The sequence below is a fragment of the Ochotona curzoniae genome, unplaced genomic scaffold (genome assembly GCF_017591425.1).
Source record: "Ochotona curzoniae isolate NIBS_2020 unplaced genomic scaffold, NIBS_Ocur_1.0 contig_2754, whole genome shotgun sequence".
In the NCBI taxonomy this organism is placed as follows: domain Eukaryota; kingdom Metazoa; phylum Chordata; class Mammalia; order Lagomorpha; family Ochotonidae; genus Ochotona; species Ochotona curzoniae.
Genome location: NW_024465582.1, coordinates 30,859,085 through 30,884,382, shown reverse-complemented (window position 1 = coordinate 30,884,382; position 25,298 = coordinate 30,859,085). Strand labels below are relative to the sequence as shown.

Below are 25,298 nucleotides of genomic sequence, written 5' to 3'. Positions count from 1 at the left end.
ACTTGGGGAGTGATTCATCGGACGGAAGATCTTCCTCTCTGTCTCTTCTCTCTGTATATCCGCCTTTCCAATGAAAAAATAATAAAAATAAATCTTTAAAAAAAAAAAAAAAAAAAAAAAAAAGATAGTCACTTTTACGGCTTAGACTGAAGTACAGTAGAAAACTGAAGGTCAGAGGCCAGCCCGGTGGCAGAGCGTAAGCCCCGCCCTCAGTGCCGGCAGCCCACACAGGTACCAGCTCAAGTCCCAACTGCTCCACCACCAACGCAGCGGAAGGTTCCCAAGTGCTTGGGCAGAAACACGTGGCTCCTGGCTTCAGTCATTCAGCCACAGCTACTGTTTTCACTTGGGGATTGAACCAGCAGATAAAGGATCTCATTCTCTCTCTCCTTTTCTCTCTGTAACTCTGCCTTTCAAATAAAAATAATGAAATATTAAAAAAAAGAAACAAAATTGAAGGACATGGACGAAGAATATTCATTGCTCCAAATCACATGTGCTAAATTTTAAACTGTGTATTTTATGTCAAATTTAAAGCTTTTAAGTTTTTCCATTTTGGCAATAATGGAGTAGTTGGAATGAGACCAATCATTCAACTAGATCAAAAAAGTTGTATTCAATTTTCTAAAAAAATGCCATCTCCTGTGAACTGAACTGTGTCCCTGCCCACAAACCGAACACACAAATCCTTACCCCAGGTACTTTTCATGTTGTCTTATGTCATCTTTGAAAAGGTATTCATACTAGGATGCTAGGGTAGAGTCCTACTGAACTGAGGGGGCCCTAACTCACCCTGTGCTGTCCATGTAAGAGCAAACTTGCGGCTAACATCGTACAGTGGATGGGATTGGGAGGGGCGACCTTGGGGTCCGGGGGGGAAAACTTCTAGCAGCCTGTTGGCTCCTGGCAGGTCCCAGGCCAGATGAGTCTCCATGCTCAGAGCCTTGATTCCAGCCACCAGGAACATACAGTGAGCTGTCCCCGGGCCTGCCTGAGCTCCAGAGGCTGCTCCTTTCCTGGTGAGTACACTGAGAGTGGAAATCTGGAGAAGATGGCAGACCCAGGCCCCACCCGCCGCCAACATCCTGCAGTGGATGCGACTGGGAGGGGCGAACTCTGGGGTTTTGGGACTATGAACTGCTGCCTAGTTACCTCCGTGTTCAGCCCACTGTGCTTCTGGGTTGTGAATCAATCCTGAAGACTCCCAATCACAGAGTAACTTTTCCTTTGAACGTAAGCAAGGGACTAGATGATCTTTATGGGTAAGACTGACATGCCAGCCTCCTTTAAGTCCTGTATAGAACTTGTTATCACTGAACAATGCTGACCACCATACACCAGTCTGTGCAAAAGCTAAGGCTGGGCGCTTGTCCAGCAGGACCATATTCTAGTACCTGACATAAGGATGCCTCAAGAGATGGGTCACATTAGGCAGAGCCATGACATTAACCAGCACACGGGAGAACCATTTCCGGGGGTAGATTCTGTGGGGGATATGTGGGCCAAACCCTGTGGAACTACTAGTCCCACTGGTTAGCTCAAGAGTTGGGGTGCTGATAGACTAAGCTAGGTAAGACCAAGGAGCCTGCCATCACTCACAGGTAAAGGAACCCTCAACGGTTTGGGCTGGTCAAAGCAGCAGCACCTGAATGTGCATCCTGATTAGGGTGTGGAGTGGGCCGGGCTGCAATGTTCACCAGCTCATACAAGGCCAAATGGAAGGCCAGACTATGCTGGGCACTCGTCTAACACCCACTGGCATGTATGAGAACCGGGTCTGGGAGTGGGTCAAATGGAGGAACTTGGGAAATTCCCCTGGTGGGTCATAGCTCCCGCTGGTGAACACATGGTCCAGACCTGGGAGTGAGACAAGCTGGGCAAAGTAGCTCCAATGGCTGGCTAATGTGTGGGTTGGTAATGGAATGGGGTGGACCAGGCAGGACTGAGCAAACCTTAGCTCACAAGCAAAAATAGAAATCAGGAAGGAGCACAGGTCATGCCAAGCTAGGCTCTTACACCGACTGGTCTGCATGAGCCAAGGATGCTAGGCCACAGCATCAAAGGCTGAGGCCAAGACAAGTGAGGGGCTGTGCCACGCTGGGTCAGAGCAACCACTGGCATGTGCGCGACCTATGGCTGGGAACAGGTCCGGTTGGGGAACTGTGAAAGTATACCCTTGCTGGGTTGAGGTTCCCCCTGCTGAGTGAAGGGGCCAGAGTGGGGGCTGTGTCTTGGCCTAGATATGGCTGCAATCTCACTTGGCACAAGTGTGGACTGGGACTGGACGCACCAAGCTGGGCTAGACTCCAATACCATCTGGTGCTCTGGAGAACCTGGGTAGATGTAAGACGGACTAGGCTAGGTCTCTGCCCCTACTGAGCCATGTGTGAGCAGTGTCTGGGTATGGACGAGCATTGGCTGGGCTAAATTATCCAACAGTAAGAACCAGATTGGGTTGAAGGACAGCTAGGAAAGGCCACTGTTCCTACTAGGACAGGAAGTGGACTGAGTAGGACTGGCCCACGGACTCACCAATAAGCGCAAGATCTGGCATAGGGACAGGTTCTGATGCAGGAGCCTGGGCAACTCCTCTGGCAGGACACAGTACCTGCAGGTGAGCAAAAGAACCACGATAGGGAACAGCCCAGAACAGGCCATGGAAAGTTTCCCTCTGGAATACATTTGGCATGGGTCGGGGGCAGACCAGGCTGGGCCATTTCACATCACCCACTGGCGAATCCAAGCACCAAAACAAGGTCAGGCCAGGTTCAGTCATGTCAAAACAGTGCACACTGCGGAATACCAAGGTGAGGTGAGCCGTACCAGATGTGGCCACAGCGCCCAAAGAGCACACGTGAGAACCAGGGAGGGAGGGGGCAAAGCAGACTCCCCTGCTAGACAGCCACTTCCACTGGAGACAGTGAGTCGGGATGGAGGCAGATCAGGCCAGGCAGGGCTACAACACCTGTGCACCTCATGTGGACTAGATCAGGGAAAAGCCAACTTGGGCTGACTGTTCCGACTGGTGCAAGCAAAAATTCTAGTTGGTGAGGGTTGGTTGGGCTTTGCCGCAGCATTAGCTGGCAGAGGTTGGCACTGTCGAATTAAACTCCAGAACCACCTGGAGAGTGCATAATCTGGGAGTGGGAGTGGCCTAGAAGGGAAATAGTGGGCTCCTCCCTTTTGGGGTACCACTCCCACCAGAGAGCATGAAAACCAGGACAGGGGCACGGGTGGCTAGACAGAAAGGCACCTGCCAGTATGTGTGTGGGCTGGATAGTGGAGCTGGTTAAGTTGAATGAGGCTTCAATATTCATTGACATGTATGAGAGCTGAATGGGATGTGGGACAGACTGGACTAGTCTGCTGCACATATTGGCAAACCAGGGCAGAGGGCGGGCCTGGTGGGGGTCATTGTGGGTCGCTCCAACTAGGCTGCAGCTCCCATTGGTTTATGTGAGAGTCAAGTGAGTGCTGGGCAGAACCAGGTCGGACTGCATCACTCATTGGTTCGCATGAAGACAGGGCTAGAAACAGAACCGACCCAGCAATTGCAACCACCAGCTGATTGGGGCAATGGACTGTGCCGCACCCTGAATTGGCAAGTACACACAAGAATCTGGTCTGGGGCCCGGCGCAGTGGCACAGTGGTTAAGGTCCTCGTCTTGCACACCCGGGATTCCATATGGGTGCCGGTTCTATCCCGGCAGCCCCACTTCCCTTCCAGCTCCCTGCCTGTGGCCCAGGAAAGCAGTCGAGGACGGCCCTAGGCTTTGGGACCCTGCACCCGCGTGGGAGACCCGGAAGAGGCTCCTGGCTTCGGACTGACATAGCTTCGGCGGTTGCGCTCACTTGGGGAGTGAATCATCGGATGGAAGATCTTCCTCTCTGTCTCTCCTCTCTGTGTATCTGCCTTTCCAATAAAAAAATAATAATAATAAAAATAAATCTTAAAAAAAAAAAAGAATCTGGTCTGGGATCACCTCAGATGAAGTTTCTTTGGGGATCTCCCCAGTCGAACTGTCAGACTCAGAACCCTAACCACGAAGTGCAGGTTCCAGGGTCGGACCATGGAGTGCAAGTGTCAGAGCCGAGCCTCATCAGAGGCTCAGACGGAGCAGTGGACAGCACAATCAGGTGCTCATGGAGGATATGACAGTCTCTCGGAATCTGCAGAGGACGCCTGGCACCACAACAGAGGACAGAACACATCAACCCACTACCCCAGCCATATGCTGGCAGTGAAAAACTGGGCAAACGCAGACTCTAGTGTGACTATGTCAGCCAGTGGATTCTGCGGCGACCTCATCGTGCTTGGGATGGTGAGACTGGCAGCAATTCAGAACTGCTGAACTATCAAAACCACTTGAGCAAGACCCTCGGAGCATGCCCCATATCGGGGACCTGGGATGGGTGGGAGGCTGGGTGGGGCTTCTCCCTTTATCTCCCCCTTTACCCAACATATACGAAAAAAATGTGGAAATAGTCTTACCCACTTTCTTGTAGCCCTTGAATCTTTGTGCCCTAATTAACTTTGTAAAGATTGTCAAAAATAAAGGGAAAAAAATGGGGAAAAAAAAAAAAAGAGCAAACTGGGAACACAGAAACATGCGGCTCAGCAAAGGTCAGAGGGCAATGCGGGCAGAGGGCAGCCACGCCAGACCAGGGACGGACCTCCAGCAGGTGGGCAAAGCAGGCCAGGGCCGCTTCCAGGGCAAAGCGAGCACGGCCCTGCTGCCATTGGGACGCTGGACTTCTTGTCTCCTGAACTGAGTAAGAGAATAAGCGTCTGTTGTTTTAAGCACTTAATTTGTGATCACTTGTTGCAGCTCTGGGAAAATATAAACACACACACACACACACACACTCTCTCTAACCAGGGCGGACTTCAAAGATCTTCTCAGAAAAAAAGAAAAGAATTGTGATGAGCCAGGACATTTTCCCTTTGGAAACGCGCCCAAAAAAATCCAGCTGAGACTAAAAAGCTAGAGAGAGATTTCAGCTGATCTCACATGCTGAAGAGACAAAAAAATTGAGTTCATCCCCTACCAAGAAAGCACTATGCTGGTAAACAGCCGAGGCTTCCCAGCGAGAAGCCCCAGGAAAGCCACAATCTGAGAGTAACAGCAAACCAGAAACAAACTAAGCTCAACTGTGTCAAGGGTGAGGTCGAATTCTGTCTGCTTGCCCAGAGAAAATTAGAGGATGGCCCTTAGCTTTGGGACCCCTGCAACCGCGCATGGAGACACACTGAAGAGGTCGTCGGGCACTGGCTTCGGATTGATGCCCCCCCCAACTGTAGGAACAATCATGGGAAAGGAGAGTGGGGTGTTGTGCTTCGGGTATACAAGACATTACAATTGCGGGGTACTCAGACCCGCATGGGAGACCCGGAAGAGGCTCCTGGCTTCGGATTGACATAGCTTCGGCGGTTGCGCTCACTTGGGGAGTGAATCATCGGATGGAAGATCTTCCTCTCTGTATATCCGCTTTCCCAATAAAAACATAATAAAAATAAATCTTTAAAAAAAAAAAAACTTGTAGCTAAATAGATTGCAGAGTGTTTTCATACGCTTAGATTGTACAAATTTCACCAAGAGGGCCATAAAAGACAGGCGGAGACACACACTGCGGCATAGCGCAGGGAAAGCCACCACCTGAAACACTGGCATTCCTTTAGGCACTGGTTTGAATCCAGGCTGCTCCGCTTCCGAGCCAGCTCCCTACTAATGTGCAATTAAATTCTATCTTTACAGGAAGGATAGAAGCTTAAGTTAGCTAATCACCTTCTATAAAACTAATGGTAGACTGTGCTGCTGTAAATACAGGATTACAGATCCCCTTCTCACAGGCAGTTTTCCTTTCCTCTGGGTATGTTCCTAGGAGCAGGACAGCTGGGTCATATGGCAGTTCTATTTATGATTCTCTAGGCTCTCTCTGTACTGACTTCCATAGTGGTCGTACTAACCTGCACGCCCACCAGCAGTGAAAGAGAGAACCTTTCTCCCTACACCCACACCAGCACGTGTTGTTCTTGCTTCCATTTTCATTTCTTTCAGATAGTTTGTTTTCTCTTGTCATGAATTGCACAATGGCATCATTTTACCCAAGAGGCTTCTGTGTTTTCTTCACCCATGAGTTGGTTATTCAGTGGCCCGTTTTTCAACTTCAAGCTGCTGTAAACTTTGTATTTTAACTTCGTACCTGTTGTTGACTTTGTTTTGTGGCTTCTCGTTTGAGGGAATGTATAATAATGCCATAGAGACTATCATACTCAGATGTGAAGATACAACGCAGTATGCATCCCTACTTCCAAATCCAAGATGGACTCCCAGTGAAACTGTTGGACGAATCTAGACAATAGGATGCTGACTGTCTGCGACTGTCAGTACCAGCAATGGCAGCACACACTGAAAGACTTACGACTGCTTATGAAGAACTATACTATTGTAATAATATGGGGAAAATCAGTTGGGGTTTGGGAATTAGGAGAGTTGGGGGGAATCCCAGACCCTATGGAACTGCATGATAAAATTCAAAAAAAAAATTTTTTTAATCAAAACATATTAAGACTCATAAAAAAAGTAATGGTAAAAAGCAAGAACTACACAAGCAAAAATTTATAAAAGAATCAAGCAGATTTTTAAGTACTTCCAATACAAATCTACATTTCTGCCAAAATTATGAACAATCCTAAGAATGAGAAAGACCTGCGTTATACCACAGTAACGTAAATGCAGCTTAAAAATATTCCAGTTACTTCCACTATTAATCAAGGGCACATTTGATAAGCAGTTTGCAGCCCTTATGACAAGAATCTTAAAAAGGTTTTACAAATGGGACAATTCCCAGACCTGCAGTGCCACCTTCTGGTCAACAATGGCAGCGTTCACTACTTCCTTAGATTTCAGGATCTCATCTATGTCTCATCTATTCCGTAACACTCAACAGTTACAACCAAATTTGATGACGTTACAAATGTTGTGTGACCCCCACCGAGGCTGGAATTGGAATCCACCTTATTCAGAAATGACCTGGGATTTCCTTTACCATGCGTTTTGTTTTTGTTTTTCAAAATCTTAGCATATTCTTGTTCAAACCAACAGGAAATAAGGCTTTCTGCTTCAGCATCACTCATTCCTTCATCGCAGTCTTTCAAACAACCCAACCAAAGATGCATACACACCCACACACCATGGAGTAACACAGCAGAGCTACCAATCCAAATTAAGCACATACATCAATAATTTGGTTTTTCTTCTAAACACCAAATGCTTTGCAAATGCCCCACACATTTCCACGTCCTCCTGGCAGAGCAGCATGCTCATCCTCTCTGCTGTTCTGAGACCTACAGATACATGCTGCCAAAGTAAGTAGCAACATACCCCTTAACATCAACAGGCACATTCTTACAGTTTATAAAAGATCGGATGTGCAAAGAACTTACTGAGGTGCAACACGTCTCCAGTAGCGGTCGATTCCATGTTTAAAATACAGAACAGCAAGCCACCTAACATTTATATCCAGAGTATGGTTTGTGAAAATATTCTGTAAGTAAAAACACGGTATAAAAAAATCAGTATTCCCCTACAATAAAATATGTATGGATATTTCAGTTAAATGTTCTGTTTCATGAACAAACACATTCTTACTTTCCACATTAGGCATATTCTACAATTCAAGTAAGATAACATATTTTCCCAGTAGTCTATTCTAAGTTGTCTAATGGACATTGAACAGAAATTCATTATACTACTCTAGTTTTTAACCATGTCTGAATATTAGCCCAGTCAAAAATTAAACTCATAGGATCCACTGCAATGGCTTAATCTTCCCACTACAAGCGCCAGGAGCACATACGGGTGCCAGTTTGTGTCCCAGCTGCTCCACTTCACATCCAGCTCCCTGCCTGTGGCTCAGGAAAAGCAATGAAGGATGGCCCAACACCCTGGGGCACTGCACCCTCACAGGAGACCCAGAAGAGGCTCCTGGCTTCAGATGGGCTCAGTTCCGGCCACTGCAGCCATTTGGGGAGTAAACTAGTGGACAGATGACTTCTCCGTCTCTCCTCCCTATAAATCTGCCTTTCAAATACAAATAAATAAATCTTTTAAAAAAAAAAGTTAAGAAAAAAACCTTGGGGGTGGAGGAGCAGGAGCAGGCAGTACCATGGCATATTGAGTTAAGCCTCCACCTGCAATGCCAGCACACCACACGGATGCTCCTTTCAGTCCCAGCTCCCTGCTTCCGGCTGGGATGAGAGCAAAGATGGCCAAAAGCCCTTGGTTCTCTGCACCCACATGGAAACCTAGAGAAACTTCCTGGCTCCCAGCCTCGGACGGGCCCACGTGAAGTCACTGCAGACTCGGACACTCCCCCCCACCTCTGTAACTTGGCCTTTCAAATAAAAATACACCAATCTTTTTAAAAAAATTGCTTATATAAAATAAAAGTTTATTGTGTGGTAAGTATGCTCCTTGGTATGAATACATTTATGTGATGCATTAAAAACAGATAATCATACAATATCACTTTCAGATAAGCATGTGCACACCACCAGAAAAAAAAATCACATGGACAGCCGTGTGACTCCCACTTATCCCTTCAGACTCTTGGCAACTGAGTCAGAGGCCCTTCTGCAGACTCTCCAAGAAAGTAAACAGAACGCACTTCCTGAATCCCATTCAACTAGGATGCTGGGATGCTGCTAGCACTGAAATGGAGTTCCGTGAGCAAAGGAGTGCACAAAGGGAATACTGAGGAAGCTGCTGGGCCTGAGCCAGATTCAGTTACCCTTGAGAAACCAAGGCAGAATGCAGCCGTCAACCCAACCATTCCCTAAGAACTGCAAAGGAATCCAGAGATCAAGGACACAAAGTGGACAACTAGAGCTAAAATAAGTCCAAAGTAGGGTGGGTGTCTGACGTAGCAGTTAAGAAATCACGGTGATGCCTACGCTCCGTTAGGACACCTGGGTTCATGTCCATTCCCGAGTCCAGCTTCCTGCTAACGCACGCACTAGCGAGCAGCAGGTGCTACCAGAGACCCAGTCCGACTTCCTGCCTCCTGGTTCCAGCCTGGTCAACCCCAACCACGGCAGGGACATGGGCAGCAAAGCCACGACTGCAAACTCTCTGTACCTCTTTCTTTTTAAAAATCACTTGCTTGCACTCAGGTATGACTCTAAACATTTAATTTCTCTTGAAGTCATGATAAACTTAACAAACACCTCACTTTTTAGCCAAAAACAGAACGTATGTCAACTGCTAATTTATTCTATATTGCAAAATACAATTTTATTCTGAATTACTCTCTGATTCAACTGGCAGCCTCAGGGGTCTGACCAGAAATGAAAACCCAAACTCTAAAGTAAGTCATCAATAAAACTAGTTTTTAAAACATCAAAACCTGGCAGGGGCAGCCAGTAGCTAAAGTCAGCGCCTTGAACGTGCCGGGATCCCATATGGGTGCTGGTTTTAATCCCAGCAGCCAGCTCCCTGCTTGTGGCCTGGGAAAACAGTCGAGGACAGCCCAAAGCCTTGGGACCCTGCACCTGTGTGGGACACCCAGAAGAAGCTCCTGGCTGCTGGTTTCAGATCAGCTCAGCTCTGGCCGTTGTGGCCACATGGGGAGTCAATCAGCAGGCAGAAGATCTTCCTCTCTGTATGTGTGACTTTGTAATAAAAATAAAGTTTTTAAAAATTAAAATAACTGATCATTAAAGGCAGAAGTACACTATTGTAGAACTCACCAACAACACTGAATAAAACCCTGGCTGTGTCTCCCACTGCTTCAGCTGCTCCTCCGCTGGTTTTAAGACAGCCGTATCCTGACTGGTGGCCTGCGTTAAGACCTGAAGAACAACAGTGCTGGCACTGTTGAGATCCATGGAAACCTGGTAAGGAGAAATTAACATACTTGAATATACATTCCACATTAACAAAATAGTAACGTAATCGGAAGGCAAAGCACTTTCATGCTCCCAGTTATTTCCTTTTTAAGATTTATTCATTTTTATTGGAAAGACACATCCACCGAGAGAAGAGACAGACAAAGATGTTCCATCCGCTGGTTCACTCCTCAAATGGCCACAATGGCCCTGGCTGAGCCGGGCCAAAGCCAGAGCTTCCTTCAGGTCTCCCACGCGGATGCACAAAGCTCCTTGGTGAGGCTGCTGGCTTCAGCCTGGCCCAGCCCTGGCCTCTGGCTCATCTGGGGAGCGAACCAGCAGATGGAAAATTGTCATTCTTTCTTTCTCACCTGCCAACAGATGAAAGATCTCTCTTTCCCTCCTTCCCTCCCTCTATCTTTCTAGGATTCTGATTTTTTAAGATAAATAAGGCCAGCATGCTGGCTAAATTACCTAATCCTCCAAATGCAAGTGCCAACATCCCACATGGGTTCCAGTTCATGTCCCAGCGGCTCCACTTCTCATCCAGCTCCCTGCTATGGGCTAAGAACAGCAGCCAAGCATGGCCCAAAGCCTTAGGACCCTGCATCCATGTGGGAAACCCAAAGCTCCTGGCTCCTGCCTTCAGATACGCTCAACCCCAGCCCACTGTGGCCATCTGAGGAATAAAACAGGAGACTGCAGATCTTTGTCCCTGTCTCTCGTTATCTCTATAAATCTGCCTTTCCAATAAAAATGAGTGTCAAAAATAGATATGCTTTTAAAAATCTTAAAAATATGGATGCTTCACAAATTTGCATGTCACCCTTGAGCCAAGCTAATCCTCTGTATTAATCCAACTTTAGTGTGTATGCTGCCCAGGCGAGCACAAGTTACCGCTACACCTCATGCGCCTTCATGTTTCTGCCTGATTTGCACATAATCTTCACACTCAAACTCTGATCATCTAAATCATTTATATTTATATCAATTTAATTCTAAAGGAAACTGCCTTTCGTTGTTTCACAACCAGAAGAGGAAGTTGGGATTGAAGTTCTTAAATTCTGATTAGACATCGCTGGCCTGCTCAAGATTCCGAGCATAATGCTTTTCAAAATTTTTAAAATTTTAAAAACAAAGGGTTGGCATTTGACCTCACAGTTACCAAGGCACTTAGGACAGCCACATCCTGGACCTGGGCCTTAGGCTGGAGTGTCCACTCTGCTGATTCCAGCTTCCTGCTAATGTGCACCTCAGGAGGCAGCAGACGATGGTTCCCATCTGGGTCCCGTTAACTCACGGAGAACAGGATGCGGCTCCAGGAGCCTGGCCTCACCCTGCGTCCGCCCTGGCTACTGCAGGCATTTGGGGAACAAACCAGAAGAGTTCTAGAGTTCTTGAAAGTTAGCACATTAGCATTCTCTCTCTCTCTCTTACTTTTTCTAATTAAAAAAAAAAACACTAAAGATAATGCATTCCTCTCTCTAGAAATGTAAGGTATACCACAAAAGCAAGTCACAGATAAAATTGTACAATTTCTAGTTGCCAAAAGAAACCAGAAGTGATGTATTTGGTTTTTTAGAAAGATTATTTATTTGCCACTTAGAGTTACAGAGGGGAGGGGAGGCAGGATAGAAAGATCCTCCACCCACTGGTCCACTCCAAACGGCTGCGGTGGCCAGGGCTGCAGCAGATCCACACCAGGAGCAAGCACCTTCATCGCCTGTGTGGGTAGCAGGCCTGAACATCTGCACCATCTTCAGCTGCCATCCCCAGGCTTTGTCCAGGTGCAGCAGCTGGGACACTCACTGGCACCCATGTGGCATGTCAGCACCATGGGCAGAGGTTTGTCTGCTGCACCACAAAGCCCGCACAACACATTTGGTTTAGTATGTCTAAAATGCTATCATATCAACATGCTATCAGTATTTTTAAAATTTCCATATTTTTATATTAACTCACGAAACCCTGTGTCCATTATACACTGAGAAAGAATGGCATTTCAGATGCTGAGCAGCCACGCACGGCAGTGGGCACCACATCGCAGCCATGTGGCAGCCTCTTCGCCAGCATCCTAAAGCACACTCCGCCTGCTCTCTCCAAACCCACCGGCAAGAACAGGGAAGGAAGGGAGGGACACGGGGCCGAAGGCACGGCTTTAACTCTGGGTAAACCATGCAAGTGCCTCAAAAGACCCAAGCATGTGAGAGTCAACTGCTCACGTGGCAGATGACAAAAGACACAGTGGTTGCAACTCTGCAGCCCTCTGAAGCAGGTCAACCAGCACGGAGCTGCAGTTGAACCGCTGCAGAACGAAAGCCATCAGGACATGAAGAGTGAGAACACACTGATTCTTTCCCAATCAGTACAAGTGTAGCCAGCTAAAAGTAAAATAAACAAAGGAACAAAAGGATGTGTGAAGTCACCAGCAGTGTGCCAAGAGCTTCACTCACCTAGTTCAGATAAAAATCCTACTGTGGTAAGCACTAGTACCATTTAGGTGGAAAATTCAAGCAGCAGAGCCTTCACCTTGCTGAAAGGTAGTCACTGGTCCTCCCCTTGTGGGAGTGATGCCAACCTCGCCCTTGAGGCCTGGGGCTCAGCTACACAAACTACCTGAACGTGCTACGTTAGACCCAGTGCCCCACAAGGGTTCCCTGCAGTGAGATCTTCCAGGCAAGAAACGCAAAGGTCTGAAGGCCCAGCCTTGACAAGCAGCACATACAGCTTTTTAAAAGGCCGGGTAACTAGAAATGAACTTCAAAAGGGAGCACGGCTGAGAACGAGGAAAGGACAAAGCGACACAAGATGAAGCCGGAGACGCAGCAGCTCTCTAGGATCTTGTAGGGTGAAATACCAGTATCTGGACTTTTTTTTTTTTTTGGCAGATGTACAAAAGTCATAATACTAAGACTACAGACTGCATTGCTACAAACGGATGAATAGAGTGCGAATCCCTATCTGGCCCCTACCGGCCTTACCTCTACCAACCACAACCGCCAAAACCAACCAAAGAAAACAAAAAAGCAAGGGGGAAAAGCCCTGCTTTATAATGCTACTTATAAACTCCTGCCCTGCTACTAAACCCCATGGCAATTTCTTACGTTAAGGCACACTTAATCCCACTGAACCCTCACAGCACGGCAATCTTCAAGACTTCGTACCACTATCTCCCTGCCTCAATCACCGTACCATCCACCTGTTCCAATGGAAGCTACCAGAGCTTCCTGTCCACACCTCCCTCCAGCACCCTGCCCACTCAGGTCCTCCCAGATACCATGCTTGCTCTCTCTTTTTGACTGGAGCCACGCTTCCAAAAATGCACACAGGCTAAGAGAAAAAAACTCAGTACATACATTTTAGCCATCAACACATAGTCTCACAACAACAGAATTATTCCTACTTTGTATTCAAATTTCTGTGGGACAGTACAGTGGAAGGCAGTAAGGAGTATCCTCAAAACAAACTGCAGGGCCCAGTGCAGCAGCTTAGTGGCTAAAGTCTTCACACTGTGTGTGCCCCAGGATCCCATATGGGTATCGGTTCAAATCCCAGATGTTCCACTTCTCTTCCAGTTCCCTGCTTGTGGCCTGGGAAAGCAGTCGAGGACGGTCCAAGGTCTTGAGATCCTGCACCTGCATGGAAGACACAGAAGAAGCTCCTGGCTCCTGACTTCAGATCAGCTCAGGTCTGGCCATCGACCACTTGGAGAGTGAACCAGTGGATGGGAGGATCTCTCTCTCTCTCTCTCTCTGTAAATTTGCCTTTTTCCAAAAAAAATAAATAAATCTTTAAAGAATCTAGACATGTTTCCCAACAAAAACATGAGTAAGTCACCTAAAGATAAAAACTCAAAGCCCAAATATGCCTTCAGTAGATTTATTTATTTATTGGAAAGGCAGATATACAGAGAGGAGGAGAGACAGAGAGGAAGATCTTCCATCCAATGATTCACTCCTCAAGTGAGCGCAATCCGAAGCCGGAATCCAGGAACTTCTTCCGGGTCTCCCACACGGGTGCAGGGTCCCAAGGCTTTGGGCCGTCCTCAACTGCTTTCCCAGGCCACAAGCAGGGAGCTGGATGGGAAGTGGAGCTGCCGGGATTAGAACCGGCGCCCATATGGGATCCCGGGACATTCAAGGTGAGGACTTTAGCCACTAGGCCACGCCGCCGGGCCCAGGAATTTTTCATTGAAAGAACTGGCAAGAAAAAACTAAGTGCCTCTGCCTGCTGCCGACAGACAGCTCCTCAGGCCTCCACAGCTGGAACATCAGCCACCACAGACAGCTCCTCAGGCCTCCACAGCTGGAATGTCAGCCACTACAATCTTCCTTAGTCTACTGCACTGCTCGTTCCTAGTTTCAGAGCACTGCACATAAAGAATAACTCAACCAAGCTAATGAAATGCTAAAGCAACAAGTGTAGTGACTTAGGGAAAAGAATACAATTACAGCAAAAGTTGAAAAGAATGTAAAAATCAAAATGGTTCCTGTGTGAAATGATTTATTCAGGGAAGGTCACTAACAGAGCTAGGACCTTAAAGGGAAGGACCGCGTAGGGGAATGGCATGTTCCCGGTGTGTCCAAGAACCACGCATGAGATGACTTGCTAAATAATGTACAACAAAGAACCAGGCAAAGGCTGGGCTCCAGGCTCCAGGGCTCTCAACCCGTGCCCTGGGCTGCATCTAGAGGGGCAACCAGCCGGCATTTCCTCACCATCCCAGCTACGAGTTACAAAAGATTTATTTCAAATAAGCACCACAAGAAATCTGAGGCATGCTCTTCTTCTACAGACTCCACACCAGGGGCAGCAGCTCTCCTCCAGGGCAGCAGGCCAAGAGAGGCCCTCAACAGCGCCCGCAGGAGCTCACTCAGAGAGCAGGGACACCGTGCCTGAAACAGCAGGAAACACACACGTCTTATGAACACACAGGCAGAAATAATGATCCAGGAATACTCCCAATGAACACGCACCGCCACCACCAGGGGGGTTTTACCAGGGATTCAAGACATGAAAATCATTGCATTACAACATACCAACAGAACAACACAAAACAGAACTCCCTTAATCTGATTCAGGGCATCTGGCAGCAACGTAATAACTAATGAATGTATCACCAGGTTCAGAAATAAGACAAGGATGTATGCTCTCAATACATATTCAACACTTCATTAAATCAGGAGTGGGGAACCTCCTTTCCGCTAGGGACTATTTGAATATTTATAACACTGGGCTCCTGCACCCACATGGGGGACTTGAAGATGATCTTGGCTTCAGATGATCTCAGCTCCAGTCATTGTGAATCAGTGCATTGAAGGGCCCTCTCTGTGTCTCTCCTCTTCTGTAACTCTGTCTTTCAAATAAAATAAATCTTTAAAAACTTATTTCACACCTAGGTTGCCTTGTACCTAGGCAACTGTTACACTACTGGAAGAAAAGCCAATAGCTAGGGGGCACCTGGGCCTGGTTAATGAGAAATCTGTTAACTACACCAGTGTGCCAGGGAACGCCCCATCCAGGTTTCCACCATGGCCAGTGGAGCAGACCTGGGGGATCATGCACACCCCTGGATCTTGGGCAAATGGGCAGGAAAGCTGGCGTGGGACAAGGGACCCATGCATGTGCTTAGGTCCCAGCAGGCGAAAGGATAGGATCCCAGGCTGGCATGCTGGCATAGTGTGCCAGCAGACTGGGTCTGGGGAACCGTGCATGCACTTGGGCTCCAGGCCAGCATGCTACCGCAATGGAAGATCGGGCTGGGGAACCCATGTGCTATCGGGCACAGGGACTGTGGATTGCTCAAGGAGGGGCATATAGGGATGTGTGGAAGTGGGGAGTACTGAGGGAGTATGTTGCAGGTGAGGAATGACTTCCACCAACCAGGCCACTGCACCTGCAGGTAAGCAAAGGGGCTGAAACCAATTTCCCAAGAAGGGAAACTGGAGAACCTTTCTGGGTCAGACCAATGCAACCGCCCACACAGGAGATCTGACTTTAGTTAGCATGGACCACCTCTCACTGGCACATGCAAAAACTAGGGCTGGGGGGGGTCTATCCTGGACCACAGTACCTGCCAGAGAATGCTGGAACAGGAGATGGGTCACATTAGGCTGGACCATGACACTAAGCAGCACGCCCCAGGTCTGGGGGCAGATTCTGTAGGCTCTCCCCTCTGGAACTGCAACACCCTCTGGTTTGCTCAAGAGCTGTGGGTGGTGACGGGCCAAACTAGCCATGACATGGAATTCATGCAAGCTGTGGTAAAGGACCGGCCAAGCGGTTACAGGCTGTAGCACCCACAGGCACACTCAAACATTGGGTGTTGGCTGTGCAGCGCTGCAACACTCACCAGCACATACAAAGACAGAGACTGGGGCACAGACTGGGCTGGGTAAGGGCCTAGCACCTGCCACCACGTGAGACATCCAGGTCTTCAAGTGGGCCTGATACAGGAACTTGGGGAACTGCCCTGGCGGGCTATACTCCCACTGGTGAACGTGTGAATCAGGCTGGGTGTGGGCCAGTCCAGGCCAGGAGGCTCCACTTGTTAGCAGGTATGCAGGCTGGTTCTGTGATGGGGCAGACCGGGCAGAATGGGGGCAGACCGGGCAGAATGGGGCCAAACCTTATGGCTGAAACAGGAGACAGGATGGGGTATAGTCCATGCCAGGCTAGGCTATCACACCTACTGGTCTGTATGAAAGCCAAGAAAAAGGGCAGGCTAGGCAAGGTTAGGCTGTAGCACCCACCAGCAAGAGTTGGGACTTGAGGCAGGCCAGGTCAGGCCAGGCTGCAATATATGATGGTAAAGACCAAGACATGTGGATTGACTATGCCAGGCTGGGTCAGAGCAACCACCAGCAGGTGCAAGATCTGTGTCGGGGAGTTAAAGGGATGCCCTGGCTGGGCTGGTGAGTACAAGAGTAGGAATGCAGGTGGTGAACTGGGCTGCACATGGCTGCAGCATCCCTCAGAATGGGTGAGTACTGGGTCTGGAGTGTGCCACACTGGGCTAGGCTCCAGTACTCACCAGGCCTCGCAAGAGCCAGAGAGGGTGTAAGACAGGCTGAGCTAGGTCTTGGCACCCACAGAACCACATGAGAACTGGGACTGGGGGTTGGCCAGACAGGGCTGGGCTGTAGCACCCACCAATGTGCACAAGATCTGTGATTAGCAGCCTGGGGAATTCCTCTGTCGAGACACAGTCCCTGCAGGTAAGTGCAAAAATCAAGACTGTCAGCAGCCCAGACCATATATATATATATGTATATATATATCTGACTTTGCAATAAAAATAAATAAATCTTTAAAAAAAGAAAAAAGAAGCACACAAGTCAGAGCCTGGCCTTGAACCGCTGCACACGGGTAACAGGCCTTTCCGCTTCCAGCATGCAATTTCTTCAACCAGCTGAATCAGCTGACAATCGGCATAAGATCATCTCAGACTTAAATCAACGTTATCATTTTCATGCAAGTTATTTTTTAAAGGGAACTCCTCAACTTGTACTGATCACACTCCCACCTCTGAAGCTTTCACAGCCATTCCCACTGACGGCACGCTCTGAGTCAGGAGTTCTCGTCCTGGCCATGAGACGGAGCAGTACTAAGCAATTCCCAGATGATCCCATGTTTGGAATAGGCAGGGCGGAGAGCACTGACCTAGCTGAAGCTCTTCAAAGCTCCCAAAGACAACTCCGGTCTCAAGCCGCACTAAGCAGGCCCTGCCAAGCCCGGAGACACTCTGAAATTAACTGACAGTCCCCATCTGACACAGAGAGGAACAAGTACTATTACCACCAGTAACACTGAATTGGATGAAGTGACATCAAATGCAAACATACATGGGCGCATTTTTCCAACACAAACTCGAACCAAACACATCACCTTTCAAACACATGAGGGTTTTTATTTGCAGAAAATGTATATTCATCAAAATCTTCAGCTTCTTTTACCTGCCACAAGAAGTACTTGGCATTCTGCTTTGATTCTGGACATACATATAGTGATCACGTCACAAAATCTAAAGACTTCTCTACTAATTAATAAGCACTCCTCACATCTTTGCTTAGGACCCTGACCACTGCTACCACAATGAAATTCACATGCGTAGAGAATCCTCTCTAACTAGGGTGGGAGCATCCTCCAGCCCTGGGGCTATAACACATATCCACACATCTTTGCAATCCATGATTACATCGCTTCCATGTATCCCCTGTGCCAGGTTCCAGCAGGAAAACAACGTTCCAGCCCTATCACAAGCAACAGGGAGAATTTTTCTTTTCTGCTTTAACCAAGATCTTTCTCAAAGATGTAAGAAAAAGACACCATGCAATGAACGTCTGAGGGGAGTGGGGGTGGGGGGCTCACCCTGCCCTTAAACTGAAGGAGCAAGGTATGAAATCACGTGAGAAATGGATGAGGAAAACCCCTCTGCAAGTGAGGTGGGGGGAACCATCATGGCTGCAAACTGCCCTTCCCTATTCCCTTCTGAAGAATACCTACACCTCAAGGGCACCAGTCCACGACAACAGAGCTGGTCATTCACAATCCAGGCACTACCTCGCCATGCCCTTACTATTCAGCCACGTCATTCTGAGGGAGGAAGACTTCTCTCATCCACCTCCATGTCACAAAAGATGCTTCAAATGACAAACGCCACGGGCCTCAAGAAATGATCCCGTTGAATTTCTATTTCTCTCTCTCTCTCTCTCTCTCTCTCTCTCTCACACACACACACACACACACACGAAGCCCCAAACGGAAAGCTGAGGGAAATGGCTGAGCCTGAGTCCCGGCGGCCATACCTCAGCACGAAGCTCTCCTCAGAAAACGTCTCACTCCCATCACTTTCCCTCATCACAGGCAAGGATGGGGCTAAGGTTTAACACTTTCACGGCAGCGCCCCCTTTGAGCCAAAAAAAGGGACGGGGGTGGGATGCTCCACAACCACGTTCAACGGGGACACGCTAGACAGCACCACGTTCTCTCCCAACCGCACCACCTCTCCCCAAGGGCAAAGGCACCGGCCGTGGCTCGCCACGGCAACCAACAATGGCTGGGCTCCCCGCCGACCACGCCAGCCCGGGGAGCTCCCGGGAGGATGCAGAGCCAAGCCTGCAGCCCGCCCGCGCCTCGGTCCTGCCGTTCCCGGTCTCCCTCACAGCCCCCCGGGTCCTCCCCTTGCTTCCCGGGGCTCGGCTGCCCAGCCCACTCCTCCCTTCCACTCCCGCGCGCGGAGCCTCTCAGGCCGGGGCCTCACCGTTTGGTTCGGTCCGGAACCACACGGCCGTCCCGCTCCCACTTCCCAACACAAAGTGGCGTCAGTTGCTCCCGCGCCCCACGCTGCCTTGTCCACACGCTGCCGCCTACTGATGCCGAAAGCGGCTTCTAGGAACGCGCCATGTTCAGCGTCGCGGCTGCAAACGACGCGGGCGCGCGAAAACTGCGTCACAGGCACCCAGTGAGCACGCGACCGGCACTCGGAGAAGGCCATTGGCCAACGGAGAGATGGGGAGGGCGGAGCTTCCTCTTCGAACCCAGAGGCGCCGGCTGGGGAGAGCTGCTAAGTGCGCTTGCGCAACATCCCGGAGCCGGGCCAGGGCGACTGTAACCATGGCAACCATAGGCCCGCCTAGCCCCACTCCCGGGAAAATCAATTGTCCCCAGTCTGACTGAGGCAGCACCATTTTACTCTCCTACCGTCGATGTCAACCTTATGCGTTACGGGTTCCTCACAGCTGAGCGTTGTTAAAACAGTGTTATTCCCATAACTTGCTCCCTCAACACTGGTCCCTGGCTGCTCCACTTCTCATCCTGTACCATAATAGCTTGGAAAAAGCAGTTGGAAGTGTTTGGGCCCCTGCCGTCCCCATGGGAGACCCAGCTGGAACTCCAGGCTCCTGTCTTCAGCCCGCCCAGCACTGGCCACTGTGGCCATCTGGGGCATGAATCCACAGATGGGAGATTTCTTTCTTGTCTCTTCCTCCTTCCCCCACTCTCTCTCTCTGGAACCCTTTCAGATAACTAAATAATTAAAAAAAAAAAAGAGTGAAAATTGATTCAACTGTTTAAGGAACTATTTGTGAAGATATTATCTGAAGAAAAAAGGTTCATAGTTTAAATAATCCCATTTTTGGAAAATTCGTACCAGGGAAATAATCCAAAGTAGGCAACATTATTTCCCCAGAAATGTGTATGGCTCTGTTTTCTTATAAGAATGTTGTTTTGGGGCCCAGCGCGGTGGCACAGTGGTTAAGGTCCTCGCCTTGCACAACCAGGATCCCATATGGGCGCCGGTTCTAATCCCGGCAGCCCCGCTTCCCTTCCAGCTCCCTGCTTGAGGTCTGGGAAAGCAGTCGAGGACAGCCCAAAGCTTTGGGACCCTGCACCTGCGTGGGAGACCCAGAAGAGGCTCCTGGCTTTGGATCAGCATAACATTGGCCGTTGCGCTCACTTGGGGAGTGAATCATCGGACGGAAGATCTTCCTCTCTGTCTCTCCTCTCTGTATATCCACCTTTCCAATAAAAAAAAATAAAAATAAAAATAAAAAGAATGTTGTTTTGGTATCAGAATGACATAGTAAACTTATGCAGCTACAAAGTGAAGCTTTTGCAGCAGCTTTTAACATTGATCATCAAGTCTGTAAGCACTTGAAAACTGCAATTTATGTCACTGCATTTTACAACAAAAAAAAAGCATGTTGCATATACAGTGTGAACTCTGTAAGAACACATTAAAGCAACCAAGCAGTATATGTCAGCGTGTTCACAGAAGTCTCACAGCACCGTGAGCGTGCGGGTAACTTTTTCACCTTTTTTTTTTTCTCACTTTCTGTATTTTTAAGGATTTTTACAAGTGAACACTTTATAATTGTGTTACTTTGCTTTCAATATAGCTGCCCTATCTCAGCGCCCAAGAAACCCACAGAAGAGGCAAAAGAATCAAATTATATATACTTACTACACCTCTGTCAAAGTACTCCAAGATTTTTTTTTAAGTTCATACTATAGAAGAGACTGATTCTTTTGTTATTTTTCAAAGGCAGAGTTCTAGAAAGGAAGGGAGAAGACATTTCAGCATCTGACTCACTCCCCAAACGGCCACAACGACTGGGGCTGAGCCAGGCCCGAAGACGGAGCTGGAACTCCATCGGGGCCAGTGGTAGGGGCCCCAGCATGTGCGCCATCTTCTGCTTTCCCAGGCACATTAGCGGGAGGCAGGATGGGAAGTGGAGCAGCCAGGACTCAACCCGTGCTCACATGAGTTGCTCAGGTATGTAGTGGTTTAACCATTGCCACCACACTGGACTCAGAATATTCTGAGTCTTCTAAGACTGTCATTCAAAGGTAAGATTGGGGCCTGGCACAATGGCGTAGCGGTTAAAGTCCTTGCCTTGCACACCCGGGATCCCATATGGGCGCTAATTCTAATCCCGGTGGTCCTACTTCCCCTCCAGCTCCCTGCTTGTGGCCTGGGAAGGCAGTTGAGGATGGCCCAAAGCCTTGGGACCCTGCACCCACGTGGGAGACCCGGGAGAAGCTCCTGGCTTCAGATGGGCATAGCATCGGCCATTGCGACCGCTTGGGGAGTGAATCATCGGATAGAAGATTTTCCTGTCTCTCCTCCTCTCTGTGTATCTGCCTTTCCAATAAAAATGAATAAGTCTTAAATAAATCTTAAAAAAAAAAAAAAAAACCAAAGTCAAATTGATCTAAATTGTAGTTACAGTGACTCAGTAAATACTTTTTTCCTTCCTTGCTCTTGAACCAATGATAAGGACCACTGAGATCCCAACAGGCAGAAGTAGCAGCAGATGCTGGAAGGACAAGCCCTCAGCGGGCCGGCGCCCTCTGCTGGTGCTCAGTGCTGCCACCTCCTGTGGGATCTTGAGAAATACCTCCAGGGTCTGTGAGACTCCATGTCCTGAAATGTAAACTAAGTCATCACACTTGCCCTAACAATTTCACAAGTTTTCATTGAAAATCAAATGACGGGCCTGGCACGGTAGCCTAGTGGCTTCAAGTCTTCACCTTGAATGTACTGGGATCCCATATGGGTGCCGGTCAGTGTCTGTCTGTCTTTCTTTCTTTCTTTCTTCCTTCCTTTCTAAATATTTATTTATTTTTATTGGAAATGCAGATATACAGAGAGGAGGAGAGACAGAGAGGAAGATCTTCTGTCCGATAGCTGCAATAGCTGGAGCTGTGCCGATCTCAAGCCAGGAGTCAGGAGCTTCTTCTTAGTTTTCCACGCTGGTGCAGGGGCCCAAAGTTTTGGCCTGTCCTTGACTGCTTTCCCAGGTCACAAGCAGGGAGCTGGATGGGAAGTGGAGCTGCTGGGACTAGAACCGGCGCCCATACGGGATCCCTCGCATGGAAGACGAGGACTTTAGCCACTGCGCTATTCTGTCGGGCCCAACCCCACTGCCCATCCAGCTCCCTGCTCAAAGCCTTGGGACCCTGCACCTGTGTGGGAGACCTGGAAGAAGCTCCTGGCTTTGTATTGGCTCAGCTTCAGCCATTTTGGCCGCTTGGGGAGTGAATCATCGGACGGAAGATCTTCCTCTCTGTCTCTCCTCCTCTTTGTATATCTGCATTTCCAATAAAAATAAATAAATATAAAAAAAAAGAAAATCAAATGGCATGGAAAGCATTTACTTTGAAAACCGTTAAAAGCAATATACAAACCCTGTCAGTGTAAGCATGCCTTTCCAGAGGCCACACGGAGAAAGCATCGTTTTTTCAGGACCCTGCTTTTTAGGATACCAGATAACACGCACAGATGTAGCCCACAGAGAGAGCCAACCTGGGCACATGTGGAAGGGAAATCTACCGGGCAAGCAAAGAAATCAGGGCATTACGGGCACGGAAATTCACGGGAACCCTCTCCGAAGGGAACAGCTGCTGAACAGGGAACTCAGGAATTAAAAGTCCACCTTATGGGCGCCGGTTCTAATCCCGGAGGCCCCGCTTCCCTTCCAGCTCCCTGCTTGTGGCCTGGGAAAGCAGTCGAGGACGGCCCAAAGCTTTGGGACCCTGCACCCATGTGGGAGACCCGGAAGAGGCTCCTGGCTTCGGATCGGCATAGTATCGGCCCGTTGCGCTCACTTGGGGAGTGAATCATCGGACGGAAGATCTTCCTCTCTGTCTCTCCTCTCTGTATATCCGCCTTTCCAATGAAAAAATAATAAAAATAAATCTTTAAAAAAAAAAAAAAAAAAAGTCCACCTTTCCTGGACGGCTGCATTCCAAGCAGATCAGAACTTGCCGCACCCAGCACTAATACTCAGAGCTTCGTTGTTCAGGAGCTTTCCTCAGCCCGTGCTTCTTGGGGAGGCAGGTTGGAGTCCCGCCCTCTGGCTCCCCCCTGGTGGGGAATAAGACCTGCGTCCTCCCGAGGCCTGCAGCTCACACTAGGCTGGGACCCAAGGGAGGCCGGCCTTGTCCGCTCAGCCACGTTAGGGGAACGTGCTCTTCAGCGCATTTCGAGAAAAGTCTCATTTTGTGACATAACATAGGCTACCTTCTAGTGCTAAAACAATTGATTTGGAGGTATTTCAACTGATGCTGTTCTGGGATCCCTGCTCAACGTTCCCACTTGAACAAACCCAAACCCATTTCAATGTTAGCAGGCAATGAAATGTAAGCGACGTGAAAATTTCAATGATATTCTGAGAACTTTTCCTATCAAGTAGCCCAAATCTTTCCTTTTCCCAACTTCTACATTCACCCCACAACATCTTTCCTCTGCTATCTGCTTCGGAGGTGCCTTCAACTGCCTCAAGTTGGAAGCTGCCTCGTCTGGGTCCGATGAAGGTTTCACGTGCCTTGGCTTGCCTTTTGACGAGGGTGGCGATAGGAAAGCATATGTCTGACACATGCTGAGCAGAGGGGTCCGTTAGGATGAAGTGTTCACGCGCAGCGCCTCAGACGCAGTGCAATGGCTTCGATCAGGTTTGAGTGTGCCGCAATGCAATCCTTATACTGGAGTATGAAGGGGCTGGAAACAATGGTCTTTTTTTTTTTAAAGATTTATTTATTTTTATTTTTAAAAAAGATTTATTTTTATTATTTTTTCATTGGAAAGGCGGATATACAGAGAGGAGAGACAGAGAGGAAGATCTTCTGTCCGATGATTCACTCCCCAAGTGAGCGCAACGGCTGATGCTATGCCGATCCGGAGCCAGGAGCCAGGAACCTCCTCCAGGTCTCCCACGCGGGTGCAGGGTCCCAAAGCTTTGGGCCGTCCTCGACTGCTTTCCCAGGCCACAAGCAGGGAGCTGGATGGGAAGTGGAGCAACCGGGATTAGAACCGGCGCCCATATGGGATCCCAGTGCATTCAAACCAAGGACTTTAGCTGCTAGGCCACCGCGCTAGGGCCAGAGAGGACGACAGTCTTACTGCTGTTGTTAGACCCAAAAGATCCCCAAACCACGGACAGAAAGGTTCCATGAGCAACAGTGCAAAAGCAAAGAAACTTTATTGATAGCTCAGGCTAGGGTCCACTGTCATCCATGGCAGTGGAGTCCTGACAAGGACCCCGCCAGTCTCTTGCAGACCTAGTCACGTACAACACATCTCCAGCAAGCAGTTCTTACCTTGGTCACGTCACTCGCGGACGTGCAGATGCCCCCGACTGACCCCATCCCCAAGGATGTTCCCCACCACGCATCCCGTCACTCTGAGGAAAATGAAACTTTGGGGCCCGGAGCTGTGGCCTAGCAACTAAAGTCCTAGTCTTGAACGCGCAGGGATCCCATATGGGCGCCGGTTCTAATCCCAGCAGCTCCACTTCCCATCCAGCTCCCTGCCTGTGGCCTGGGAAAGCAGTCTAGGATGGCGCAAAGCCTTGGGATCCTGCACACTCGTGGGAGACATGCAGGAAGTTCCTGGATCCTGGCTCCGGATCGGCATAGCACCGGCCATTGTGGTCATTTGGGGAGTGAATCATCGGACGGAAGCTCTTCCTCTCTCTCTCCTCCTCTCTGTATATCTGACTTTGCAATAAAAAGAAACAAATCTTTTTTAAAAATTAAAATGGTGGTGATGAGAAGACGCTGTTCAGAAAAGTATTTGAAAATGGCAAACCGGACAACAGGCCTGTCCAGCAGAACCTGCAAGCCGCGTCTCCGAGCGCTATCACTGTCACAGTCTTCCTGGCGCCCTGCCTCCCTCTCTCCCGAAAGTTCTTTGCACACAGACTAGGCGCCAAGGCCGTCCTTTCATTCCTAACGTCTGACACACTGCCGCGCAGACTGACTCCAGCACTGTCGAAGATGAATGAAATAGGGAAATGATACGAAATCGGGAGTGTAAGGTGCCAGCAGGATATGACATTTTTTCCTCGAAATTGCAGCCAGGAAAGAAGGGACTAAAACCAAGGTTTGGGAAGGCATCCCCATGGTC

General features: G+C 48.9%; 1 protein-coding gene across 1 annotated transcript in view; it reads right to left on the bottom strand.

Annotated features, from left to right (window-relative positions):
• IPO11 (importin 11) overlaps window positions 1-19,299 on the bottom strand; it is a 140,431-nt gene extending 121,132 nt beyond the window's left edge. Inside the window, exons 1-3 of the mRNA XM_040977596.1 lie at window positions 19,152-19,299; window positions 9,752-9,895; window positions 7,448-7,548 (exon numbers count right to left, since the gene is read on the bottom strand). Coding sequence (XP_040833530.1) covers window positions 7,448-7,548; window positions 9,752-9,889 — 239 coding nt within the window. The 5' untranslated portion in view covers window positions 9,890-9,895; window positions 19,152-19,299. The remainder of the gene's footprint in view (window positions 1-7,447; window positions 7,549-9,751; window positions 9,896-19,151) is intronic.
• Between the last annotated feature and the right edge of the window lie 5,999 nt (window positions 19,300-25,298).